This window comes from Macrobrachium nipponense, chromosome 21 (assembly GCF_015104395.2).
Source record: "Macrobrachium nipponense isolate FS-2020 chromosome 21, ASM1510439v2, whole genome shotgun sequence".
Lineage (NCBI taxonomy): Eukaryota > Metazoa > Arthropoda > Malacostraca > Decapoda > Palaemonidae > Macrobrachium > Macrobrachium nipponense.
This window is the reverse complement of record NC_087212.1, coordinates 24,630,508-24,642,862: the sequence shown is the minus strand read 5'-3', so window position 1 is coordinate 24,642,862 and position 12,355 is coordinate 24,630,508. Positions and strand designations below refer to the sequence as shown.

General features: G+C 36.9%; 1 protein-coding gene across 1 annotated transcript; it reads right to left on the bottom strand.

Moving 5' to 3' along the window:
* Positions 1–7,807: 7,807 nt before the first annotated feature.
* Positions 7,808–10,745, bottom strand: LOC135197851 (uncharacterized). The gene is made up of 2 exons (XM_064225032.1): positions 10,553–10,745; positions 7,808–9,036 (listed from the first exon to the last, which is right to left on the bottom strand). The coding sequence occupies exons 1-2, from the start codon at positions 10,593–10,595 to the stop codon at positions 8,105–8,107; spliced, it is 975 nt and encodes a 324-aa protein (XP_064081102.1). The 5' UTR covers positions 10,596–10,745; the 3' UTR covers positions 7,808–8,104.
* Between the last annotated feature and the right edge of the window lie 1,610 nt (positions 10,746–12,355).

Genomic DNA, 12,355 nt, shown 5'->3' with positions numbered 1-12,355 from the left:
GCAAGCAAGTTCAGGCCATGGTCTAGGTATATATACCTAGACCGTGGTTCCGGCTTTCGAAAAACTACGATCTTTCCTGCTCACTGCAGTCCTTAGGCCAACATCCTTTTTGACCAAGTTGTGGCAACGTAGGCATGGGCGCCCTTAGCATTATCTTCCAAAGGGGTGGAAGAGAAGGGTGCCCAAATTTTAATACATATATGGATGGTTTCTGGTACCAAGCAGACAAACACAGTTTTGACGCTTTGAACTATAGCTGGTTAATTCCGAAAACGGTATCAGCGCCTGCATTTCTTTCATGAAGCGTGGGTATTTATCCATAAGATTTTATTTTGGCATTATATATATATATATATATAATTATCAGCGCCTGCATTTCTTTCATGAAGCGTGGGTATTTTTCCATAAGATTTTATTTTGGCATTATACATATATATATATAATAATATATATATATATATATATATATATATATAATAATATAATAATATAATATATAATATAGAATATAATATAATAATAATACTTATTCTGTCCCAAACCTCTCTTCCTGCTACACTTCCCCTGGATGCATTTGCTTCTCATTTTTTTTTATCCATATGTTAAGGGTATGTATATAGGATTACGACCGACGGATCAGGTTCCCTTCTACACAAAAAAAATCTCATTAGCTTCCTTCGGTTGCATTTATCGGACCGTCTCAAATTCAGAGGATCCTCCCACTGCTACCTGATCATCAGTATCTTCAGCCATCACAGCCTCTCACTAATCTTTGCTCTTATTCCCAGTTTCCCCCACCTTTAAAGGCCTCTTTCTCTCAGTTGTAGATGGTCCCGACTCTCCGCTAGTAGGCCTATCCAATGAAAATGTTGACCACATCTTTCTATAAGTTTCCGATGACGATCACCTTCAATGCTATGGCCCTATCAGCCAGACGAACAAATAGGTTCTCTCTCTCTTCAAAACCCACTTGACTCTTCTAATTATTTTTACGACCAAAAGTGTGTGACGATTATTATTATTATTTTATTTATTTTGCTTTGGGGTAAGCGATTGCTACTTCCCGGTTGAAAGTGGCAGTGGCTACTTAAATATTAGCTCACTGAAATAATAAGGATATTTTTTGCAAGCAGGTGTAGTACCTTTATAAAATTTTACGTCCGTGTTTATTTATATTATATACACCTGTAGATTCTTCAGCTCTTTGTTTTACGAAGAAAACATTCCCCGTAGGGAAACCATAAATCTTGTTTCCTCAAAGGTATGTCATTTTGGGGGATTATACAGTATTTAATTCAACAAACATCTATCATATAATATTTCTATAAAGTAATTTACATCATAATGTCAACTCGGTCATTTATAAGTAGAATGCAGATATGAACTTGCAAACGTGCCAGCGTAATTAACTATTCGCCCACAGGAAACGTCAACAAGCTCTCCGACTTTTTTCCGAATAGGCCTATCATATGTTCCCTTAACCGAAGGATAAAAAAGAAATGAGAAGCAAATACGCAAGAGGTGGGTCAAGAAGTTGAAAACGCCAAAAGTGTGCATCTATGGGACGTGTAGCAAAGAGGTAAGTTTGCGACAGAACTAGTCTCAACCGTCTCCAATAGCAACATGAATGAAAACTGGGACAACTACAACAACTTGAAGGATCAACTAAGACTCCAAAGATTTCTACATAAAAGCTAAGGAGAGCAAAATCTAAACGTTGCGAAAGGAGTACTACACCGGACCACCTTAAGAATATGATGATGGAAAAGAACGCTGGTGCAAAAAAAAAAGGAAAATAATTTACTGATTAAAATTAAAACAGTTGAAAGATAAGGGGAAAGATCGTAATGAAAGCCCGAGTGTCGAGTGATATGAATGTTTTTAAAGGAGTGGATTTAAGAAATTCTTTCTGAAGAAAGTAAACGACAAACATAAAAGTGCATACGATATATACAGGCATCTTCATTGTGAAGCATGGGAAAATCGGACCACTGAAAAGCACAAAGTATAGTTGTGACGTATTCTCAAGCTTCTTTGTTTGTAAATTTCTCTCTCCCCACCATGACGACGCGACGTTACCATAAGAATTTCACGTAATAATTCATCGGAATTTTTGTGACAGAGAGAGAGAGAGAGAGAGAGAGAGCGAATCCTACCTCAGCAACCAACTTTATTCTTACGTCGCCATTACAACAAACAAGTGTATATACTGCGTAGGAGCCGCTGTCGACAGGTGTTCTCGGCCAATACCTTGAAGTATTTGTCTTGAATAATGTTGAGGCATTGTCACATGTGAAACCATTCAATAGACCCGTTATTAATTAAATGCCATTGTGTTAGGTAGTCAACGTGTTTATATATATATATATATATATATATATATATATATATAGTATATATATATATATAGATATATATATCTATATATATATATATAATATATATATATAACTATAATATTATATATATATTGTAATGATCTCGTTATTAGAGACCAGCAGATTCAAAATAAAAACAAGAAATTGGACTGGAATGACTGATGAAAGGCAAGAAAAATCAAGGAGGAGGACTGAACAAAATGCAAGAATAACTTTAATAATAATTTATTTACAGGTTGTTACATTATTTACAGTGAGAACAGTTTTTGGGTGGCGAAAATTCAGTGATCAATTATCAATTATAAATAAATTATCAGAACTATTAATAAGCCAGAAATAAGTGAACATTACACTAAAATAGAGCCATACACTTGCTCGACACCACCATACATATAATGATGCAAATCAACATCATTATCAGAGCCATACACTTGCTCGACACCAATGTTATGTAATAACAATGAACACCAAAATTAAGTTGAAACAGACATTACATATAGACAGCACAAACAGTAACAATAATGATCACTTAAATAGGCAGCATAACTTATGATCTGCACAATATGTTACAGATACATAACACCAACGTAGCACATAAAAGCAGACAAATCTGGATGCTACTGAAGAATCCATCACATACACAGATGGCGAGGTCCTCATCCTCCCGAGGAAGTTACCAGGTACTGCAGACCTGTCCAACTGCTAACAGAAGCAGCCATTACGCACACAGACATAGAGGTCCTCATCCTCCATTCGAAGCCAATCTTCCCGTTGAAGTCAAAAATGATTTCCAACTGCTCCAAATACTGCCATGCTGCTGCTGCTGCTGCTTCCTCAGCCGAGGTTTCCCAGAACCTCTCAGGTCGCCATCCAAAACCTGTCTGCAGGTGTCACTCACACCAGGACAGAAGTAACTTAGTCACCATGACTATAAACGCTGGCGGGTAAGGGAAACAATGCAACCATCGTAATGGTAGTTTAAAACAAATAACGACTCATCGTTACACCTCCCTACCCACCAAAAAAATTTTTTTCAAAACAAAAATTTTTTTACGCAAAACCTCAAGTCACTCCTCCAAGAACAGCAACAAAACTCCCCAGCCAAAACAGACCCAATCCTGTCACGGTCGCCAATGTAATGATCTCGTTATTAGAGACCAGCAGATTCAAAATAAAAACAAGAAATTGGACTGGAATGACTGATGAAAGGCAAGAAAAATCAAGGAGGAGGACTGAACAAAATGCAAGAATAACTTTAATAATAATTTATTTACAGGTTGTTACATTATTTACAGTGAGAACAGGTTTTGGGTGGCAAAAATTCAGTAATCAATTATCAATTATAAATAAATTATCAGAACTATTAATAAGCCAGAAATAAGTGAACATTACACTAAAATAGAGCCATACACTTGCTCGACACCACCATACATATAATGATGCAAATCAACATCATTATCAGAGCCATACACTTGCTCGACACCAATGGTATGTAATAACAATGAACACCAAAATTAAGTTGAAACAGACATTACATATAGACAGCACAAACAGTAACAATAATGATCACTTAAATAGGCAGCATAACTTATGATCTGCACAATATGTTACAGATACATAACACCAACGTAGCACATAAAAGCAGACAAATCTGGATGCTACTGAAGAATCCATCACATACACAGAAGGCGAGGTCCTCATCCTCCCGAGGAAGTTACCAGGTACTGCAGACCTGTCCAACTGCTAACAGAAGCAGCCATTACGCACATAGACATAGAGGTCCTCATCCTCCATTCGAAGCCAATCTTCCCGTTGAAGTCAAAAATGATTTCCAACTGCTCCAAATACTGCCATGCTGCTGCTGCTTCCTCAGCCGAGGTTTCCCAGAACCTCTCAGGTCGCCATCCAAAACCTGTCTGCAGGTGTCACTCACACCAGGACAGAAGTAACTTAGTCACCATGACTATAAACGCTGGCGGGTAAGGGAAACAATGCAACCATCGTAATGGTAGTTTAAAACAAATAACGACTCATCGTTACAATATATATATATATATATATATATATATATATATATATATATATAATATATCCAAATAGCGGTGGCCACAGCCGGATATACATCAATGAGGAGAAGGAAATAAAGACCTGCTAAAATGGTCAGTTTATTCCCGACGTTTCGTAATGTCTTCCTTACATTTTCGAGGGCTGTACAAAATAGATAGCATAAAATAAATTACAATAAAGCTAAGAATTTGAAATATAAAAGTTGCACAATGATTACAAACTTAAAATATTAAAAAGACTGAAAGGACACCTTTAAAAACAAAAAAACGTAAACTAAACAGGACAAAAATGATTAAAATAAGTAAAAAAAACAATTAAAATAAGAAAAAAAATTAATAAGAAACATTCAAGTGAAGTAAAACTGGACCAACCTATTCAGCGGCAATGCCAAGACTGGAGATAAAAGGTAGAAACTAAGAGAGGTACAGTGTGCCAGCAGAGGTTTGGCTGTTTAACAAGGGGACGAGTCGTTTGATCATTAACGATTCTAAGATTGTCAAATCGTGGCAGTTGGAAGCTCGTCCTACAACTGTAAAGTCCTTGTTTTCAATGGATGTTTTACATATTTTCGAATGATTTCTAATATTAGAAAACTCTGGGTTTGCAATTTTGCTGCCTGTCCTATAACTTACTCCACGATGTGAATCTATGCGTACCTTCAGAAGCCTCCTGGTGGATCCAATATAAGTTCCTAAATTACATTTAGGACAATTATAGCTATACACACACCCCAAGGACATATAAGGGCACAGACGATCTTTAAACTTGAATAATGACCCAATGGTAACAGGATTAATGGGAATCAAATGAACCTTAATAGCTCCAAACTTATTTTGGATATGTTGGGAAAATGTTTTTCAAAAAGTATCGTCTAATAAAAAAGGGAACTTAGCATAAAAATTCAATTTAGGAACATTAAAATTTGTAATTCTTAGGGAGAAGTACTTGTCTAAAAGCAAGCGAAGTGTCTTAAAGACCAGTTCAGATGGGAAGCAGTTTTCTTTAAAATATTTGCATAGAAAGGCGATCTCATCTTGGAACAGAAACCAATCAGAAGTTAGTGTAAGAGCCCTGTGGAGGAGAGTAAAAACAGAATTAATTTAAAAATTAAAAGAACAAAATCTATAAAAATTTGACCCTAAGCCCGTGAACGTTCTTTTCCTAAAAATCGTGGTGTTAATAATATTATTTTGTCTTAAAACAAGGACGTCTAAAAAAGAAAGCTGATTTTCATTTTCTTTTTCCAGGGTAAACTTAACGTTGGAATGTTGTACATTTATAAACTCAAGAAAGGAATCAGCATCATAATTACGTCTAAAAAGGGCAAAGGTATCATCAACATACCTTACATAGAAAAGGGGGCGGCAGGCTAAGGGACAGTCATCTAAGAAGTGCTCCTCCAGGGAGCACATAAAAATGTTGGTAAAAGTGGGACCGAGAGGACTTCCCATCGCCATGCCATCAACTTGCTTGTATAATTTACCGTTGAAAATAAAGGCTGTGTCCAGCACAGCCAGGCTTAAAAGTGTCTTAAACAACGTACAGTTAAAACCACTTAAAACTGAGTCGGGTTCGGGAAAAAACCTATTTAAAATGATACTGATAGTTTCCTCCACGGGTACATTAGTAAACAAAGATTCTACATCAAAGCTGGTCATGAACAGGTCTGAATCTTGCAACAAAATCTTTTCTTTAAATTGACTAGAGTTTTTTAAGGTGTAATTATTTGTGGTTAATGGCTCAAGCACGGGAACGAGAAACTTGCTAATTTGTAATTGGGGGCATTGTATGATGCAAGAATTGGTCGTAAAGGAACACCACCTTTATGAATCTTCGGTAGCCCATAGAGGATACCATAAGACGAGCCTGTGACAAACAAATCTTGGTAAGTTTCATTACTGATAATATTTTCACTTTTCAGAGTTCTCAGGAAACGGTTAATTTTATCTTCCGTTTTAAAAATATTTGCATAATTGGGAGATCCAACCATCTGAAACTTGGAGGAATCATTAAGAATGATTTCCATTTTCGTAATGTAATCTACTTTCAGTAAAACAACTCCCTTACCTTTATCTGATTTGGTGATTAAATATTACTTAAAATTCTTGTTCAGGAGGTAAAACTTCATAGAAAAACCGCAACTGCCATAGCCTAGGCCGCCGCGGAATAGTACCCTAGATCTACCCCAGAAGGTATATAGTGCACCGAACACAATTACAGAATGCCCAATCCGAGCCAGAAAATAAAGTTGACGAGTGTGCCCTCACCAGTATTGCATAACACAATGGTGTCCGGCTTCCTTGATGTTTACATTTTATTGATGTTTATATTTCGGGATGACAAGTTTTAAAAACCTCGAAACTAACAAAGGGCAACACTAATCAATGTTAGCATTAATGATTGGTACACTTGCATTATAAAAGTTTGATGATTATTACAACCTGTCAAATGCTCATTTGACTTCATTTATTTAGCTCGTGATCAATCTGCTTTGCAATACTCCAGCTGGAACCGAGTGCAGCTATTACCTGTTGAATCTTCGTGATTAGCCTTCCCGTTCGCTTGTCTCCAACACTTAATATTCTTGTAAACCTTCCAGATTAGAGTACCTCGACTAGTACATATATATTTAATTACATCGAGTCTAACTTCACGTCGATATTAGTAATTAATGCACATGTTGTGGAAATGAAATTCCTCCTTTTGTACGAATGACAGCGGGTTCTGCATTGAACGAGAGTTCGTACCCATTAACCAATTGAATATGCGCGACAGCTTTTCCCGTATTACAAGAGGAAAATAAAAGCGTGTCGCCTTTCTTAAAGGCCATTCAAAGCAGTCGAGTAAAGTTCGACGAACTCTATTCGATGTGAAGTCATTAGCGGAGAAAATGCTGAAAAGGTTCCGACTTCTCCTCTCTTGAAGTCACAACGAACATATCGAGCGTACCTTGTTAATCTAATCAGGATGAATTTCCATTGCATAAAGTAATCAGAACAAACAAAATTTTAATACTCACAATTCAACCAGTTTTTCCCTTTTTTTATGATTTGGTAGAGAGCTCGTAAACTCGCAAGAATGCACAAGCAACACACATTAAGCTGATAACAATTACTTTTTTTTTTTGACAGACAGTCAACACGGACCTGTTCTTCGCAATGAAGAATTTTCTTGGAAGAGTTCCGTGGAAATGAGTGCAAAGTTCCAAAATCTCTTTATATAACTGGTCTGTATAGTAGGTAATTTAAATTCCAACTCACTGAATTTTTTTAATACATTTCAAGTAAGGTAGGTTTTCTTTCATTCTTATGTTTTGTAACCTAAGATACATTCCCTAGACTCAACAAGGATAATGAAAATAATTTACCTCCATGAAATGTTATATTAAAATCTCCGAAACTAAAAACGTAAAAGAAAACGCGTACCCACAGGCCACGCCTTTATGAATATAAATATATTCAAAAAATTTGTAAAGAAAAACTATCGGTACAAAGTGCGACTTTTAGAAACTACCACAGTTCGAATACTCATTCAAAACAAAATTTCGCAGAAAATATAAGACTTTCGACAGGCAGTAACTTTATATCAGAGATACTCTTCTAGTTTGCGGGATGATAATATTTATGCCAATAATACCTGGTGCTTCCTTTAGTCAAAAATTACTTCCTGATGAATTGTTTCATTGGAAACTTGAGTTTGCTCTTCTTAACACTAGTAAAGCCAAATTTGGCCCTCTGTTCCGGTGTCCGGAACTCATTCCATGGTTCACATCCCATATTGAAATTACCATTAACTATAAGGGCGAAGCATTTTCCGGTTTCTGTGTCCTCGAAGACCTTTGAGTAAACCCATTCGTTAGTGCTAAACGGCGAGTAATTTACGCCGATGGAGACGATGGCTCCCTCATCGTCCTCGATGGAAAACACGTATTTGTTGACTGATGACCTGCGAACTTGGTTTTTGGAAATGTAGTTCTTAAGGTCCTTGGCATCCTCGCTCCTGGCGAAGTAAATGAGAGTTCTGAAATCCCGCGGGAATACTTCGGCAATTGGAACCTTAGATTCCCGTGCACGGGATGGGCCGGCATTTCCAAGAGACGCGACTACATCAGTGGCCCTTCTGAGTTCACAATCAAAGACATCGTCATGGAAAAAGACATGCTCTTCATAGTGAGTCCAGTGGCACCAGTCGTGTCGACTTAATGAGTTCAACAGCTGGCTGTGGTTGCTACAGTAGTCACTGCACATGCGCACCACCTGCAGTGCCAACAGGTTCGAATCTACTTCTTCGTGGTGAAATATAACAAGCGGGTCGATCAGATGGCCGGATTGCCTGTCTCTGAACAACTTGAGAACGGTCACTTTGTACCTGCCAGGAAAGAATTTTCGCATAGTGGGCGAATTTCCGTCTAACTGGGCTCTAGGAGATAATTGTGCAACATCTTTGATGTCTCCGAAGTATGCAACATCACTGATAGTTACTTTCAAAGTGTCGTCGGTATCTTGATCAGGAAAAGAGTACCCAGGCGCAAATATTTCCTCCAGCAGTGTCTTGGCATCACGTTTCTCTTCATCTCCAGACTTTGTTTTAACTGCAAATAGAGGAAAGATTGTACAATATTCTACCTGAAATGATCGAAAGGAAATTATCTAAAAAATGCTACATAATACTCAGTTACCAGTAAGTTAACGTTAATGACAGTGCCACTTATAGGTGGTAATTAAAATCCTTAATGGTCTAAGAGGGGAAACCGAAAATAGGCAAATTAAGTGGAAACACGTATTGAAAGTTACTGTTTACACCCAACCCATCAGTTTCCGGCGATATTTCCCTAAATTGTACAAGCAATTTTTAACATTCTTGAATACCTATAGGTTAGGTACTCTGGTAGGGTCGAGATTACAGGTGTGCCCCAAATTATTGTTATATCAATATGCTTCACAACGGCAGTACTTTTTTATACATTAACACTTAGATTGTTATTTGATTAGTTGCCTTGATGTCTTCGCATGCTACAGTATTTCTGTAGTAGCTATCGTCTAAAGCCTCCTCCAAATCTTCCCTTTATTATAAACCCATTTGTCTCCTCCTCTACTTTCTACCCTGACAGGTTCCATCCAAGCGCTCTACACTCCCTCCTTCTCCCTAATCCTCACCACATAACAAAAACCATCTCAACCTCGACTCTTTCATAGCAGTAGTCTTTGCCACACCTGCACTAATAAAATTAATTTCCTAGTTTCATGCAGCGATATACCGATAATCGGCTGAGCACCTTTGTTTTTGTTCGCTCCACCCATTCCACCTTCCACAATGTCCATGTTTCTGAATTGTACAATACAGGTCTGATTAAGATACAATAGATCTTTGTTTTAATTTTATTAGACAATTTGATTTTTTAGACTACCCCTCCCCAAGCTGCTGGTACCTTGCTTATAACTTCAGCTACACGCATTCCCTACTGGGTTAAAGTATATCATAAGTACTTTAATTGCCGTTTTATGTCTGGGCCAGTTTTATTTTGTATAAATAACCTAACCCCTCCCAGCCTGTTGGACATCTTGGTCTCAGTTTTACGCACATTTACCTCCACACCACCCAGTTCTTGAGATTCATATAATATATGTTAATATATATTGTAATCAGACAATTTCTACATACATTGTAATCCGTCAGTTTCTACCAAACTCCCCAGATCACCTGCATATGACAGTCCTATTGATTTTCATTCCTGATCCCTTCATTCAGTACATCCATAACCAGTTCAAATAGATGGGCTAACCAACTCTAACTTCAAACATTGTCTAGCTACTGGCTGTTTTTACTGGTGTCCTTTTTCTTGACTACACCATTTCGACCAATCTAACAGACTGTCCTGGCACTTTCCTCTTTATTAAAGACCAAAACACTACATATCTTGGTATTCTATAAAATGCGTTTTCGGTAAATCAAGACACTTCTCTGAATACCGTCCAGCCTCTTTTCCTGTAACTTTTATAAAGACCACAAAAACTAATCCTTTTTCCTCAGATGAAACCGTTTTATCAATGCTCTTTTAAAAACGCACACATACGATGAGGGATATATAACAAACAATTAAAACTAACATTTTCTTACTAAGGAGTTCCTTGTAAAGCTAGGCCACTTCATCAGTAACAAAAGCACAATATTAGACGATTCTCAAGAGGCACTAGATGAATCTTAACGTGCGGGCGACAAAATCTTGTAAGGACGTCCGTTGATTTCGGCGTTCCAGCCGACTAATTCCCTTAGTAGTAGGAGGCCATAGCCGAAGTGAAAACAGTTTACCATACGTCAGGACGGCAAGAGGAACATTACAGCAGTTTAGTGGCAATTGGTAGTTCACTTAACTGCCTCATATAAATTCCAGACTTGTTCACTGGTTTATCACAATTGTTAGTATCATTATTTAACGCATCGCTGCTCCCATACCGTGTTCTTTCTTGAGAACATTGGTAACAAGTATGTTACAGTTTGGAAAAGCAGTTCTATGGAGGCGACAGAACTAACCACTAATAAAACTGATTGTAAAATGGTATCAGAAATCTACAAACCTGCTTTCTAAATAAACTTTGAAGTGTAACGTTTGCAGTCAATAGTTTTATTTACAGTCATACATGATACTTATTTATTTTAGGAATTTAGCTGTGCCTATTCAGTGTATTTTAACTACTAGCAATTCTTTTTTATCTATTTATTTGTAATAATATTTACACCTGCTAGCTTCAACTTTTCATCGGGTTTTGGAAAGCTTATCTTACACTTTGTTTCATTTTGTTTGGTTTTATGTACAGCAGTCCTCCATAAGGAAATAAGTCTCTCTCTGGCGGGCCTTTGTATGTTTTTAAAATAAGTTGCTTCTTTTATGTTATAACTGTCCTAGTGTGTTCTCGTCAGTGTCGTAGCTCCTGCAGAACAGGAGAGTCTTGATAGTTCTTTTTAAAATTTGCTTTCTTCTCGTATGATCCTTACTTCAAGCGGTATTTAGTGTATAGTCTTGGTGCACAATGTTCAAATGCTCTCTCGCCTGACTTACAATTTGTTCTAGGTTCTAATAGCTTATATGCTTCATTTGCATTCCCGATTGCAATATTCATTTCAGGTCTAAAGAAGGTTAAGCAGCTTCTTAGATTCATCGGTTCATCATATTTTAGTGCTTTGAAGACTATAAGAAGTATTTTGTATCCTATACTTGCTTTCACTGGGAGTCAATTTAATGTAGCTAAATTAGTGATGGGGTTATTCTGTCAAGGGAAAATAGTCCTTTTATGAATCTGGTCGCTCTATTTTGTACTCCTTGCTATTTTCTTAGTAGATAGTTAGGGAGACCGTAGTATATAACGATGCAGTAGCCATGCCTCGAAAGTATTTGGTTACAAATTGCTGTTTTCAGATTGTCTTCATTTCCGTATTTTCTAATATATGCAATGTCTCTAATATGATAGTTACAGGTTTTTTAAATATGCAGTATATGGTTTCTCGTCGACAATTTGTCATCAATAAATACTCCTAAGTTCCTTAATGCTGTTACAATGTTTTTTTTTTTTTATGACAAACCAATAATTATTCTTTTGAAATTTTCATGTGTTCGCAGTGCACTGTCAGATCCAAATACTAGTAGCCTACACACTCAGTTTTGTCTCCAATAAATTTAAATTTCCTCGCCGGCATCCATTTTTTTTTATATTTTTCATTATTGCATCAAATTTACCAATGGCGTCTTCTACAGTTTCGACAAGAAAATAGAACTGAGTATCATCAGCATATAGTTTATACCTTACCTTGTGCTTGTTTAGAAATGTCCCAAAGTGAGCCAAAAGCCCAAACGAAATATGAAATCGTTATTTTTGATGACTGAAAATTAAATTTTCACTTTTATTACAATGACA

Excerpts from the sequence above, each read along its gene's own strand:
- LOC135197851 (XM_064225032.1), bottom strand. The coding sequence starts at position 10,595 with ATGAAGTGGCCTAGCTTTACAAGGAACTCCTTAGTAAGAAAAT. Across the intron at positions 9,037-10,552 it reads GAACTCCTTAGTAAGAAAAT|TTAAAACAAAGTCTGGAGAT; the intron begins GTTAGTTTTAAT and ends CTCTATTTGCAG.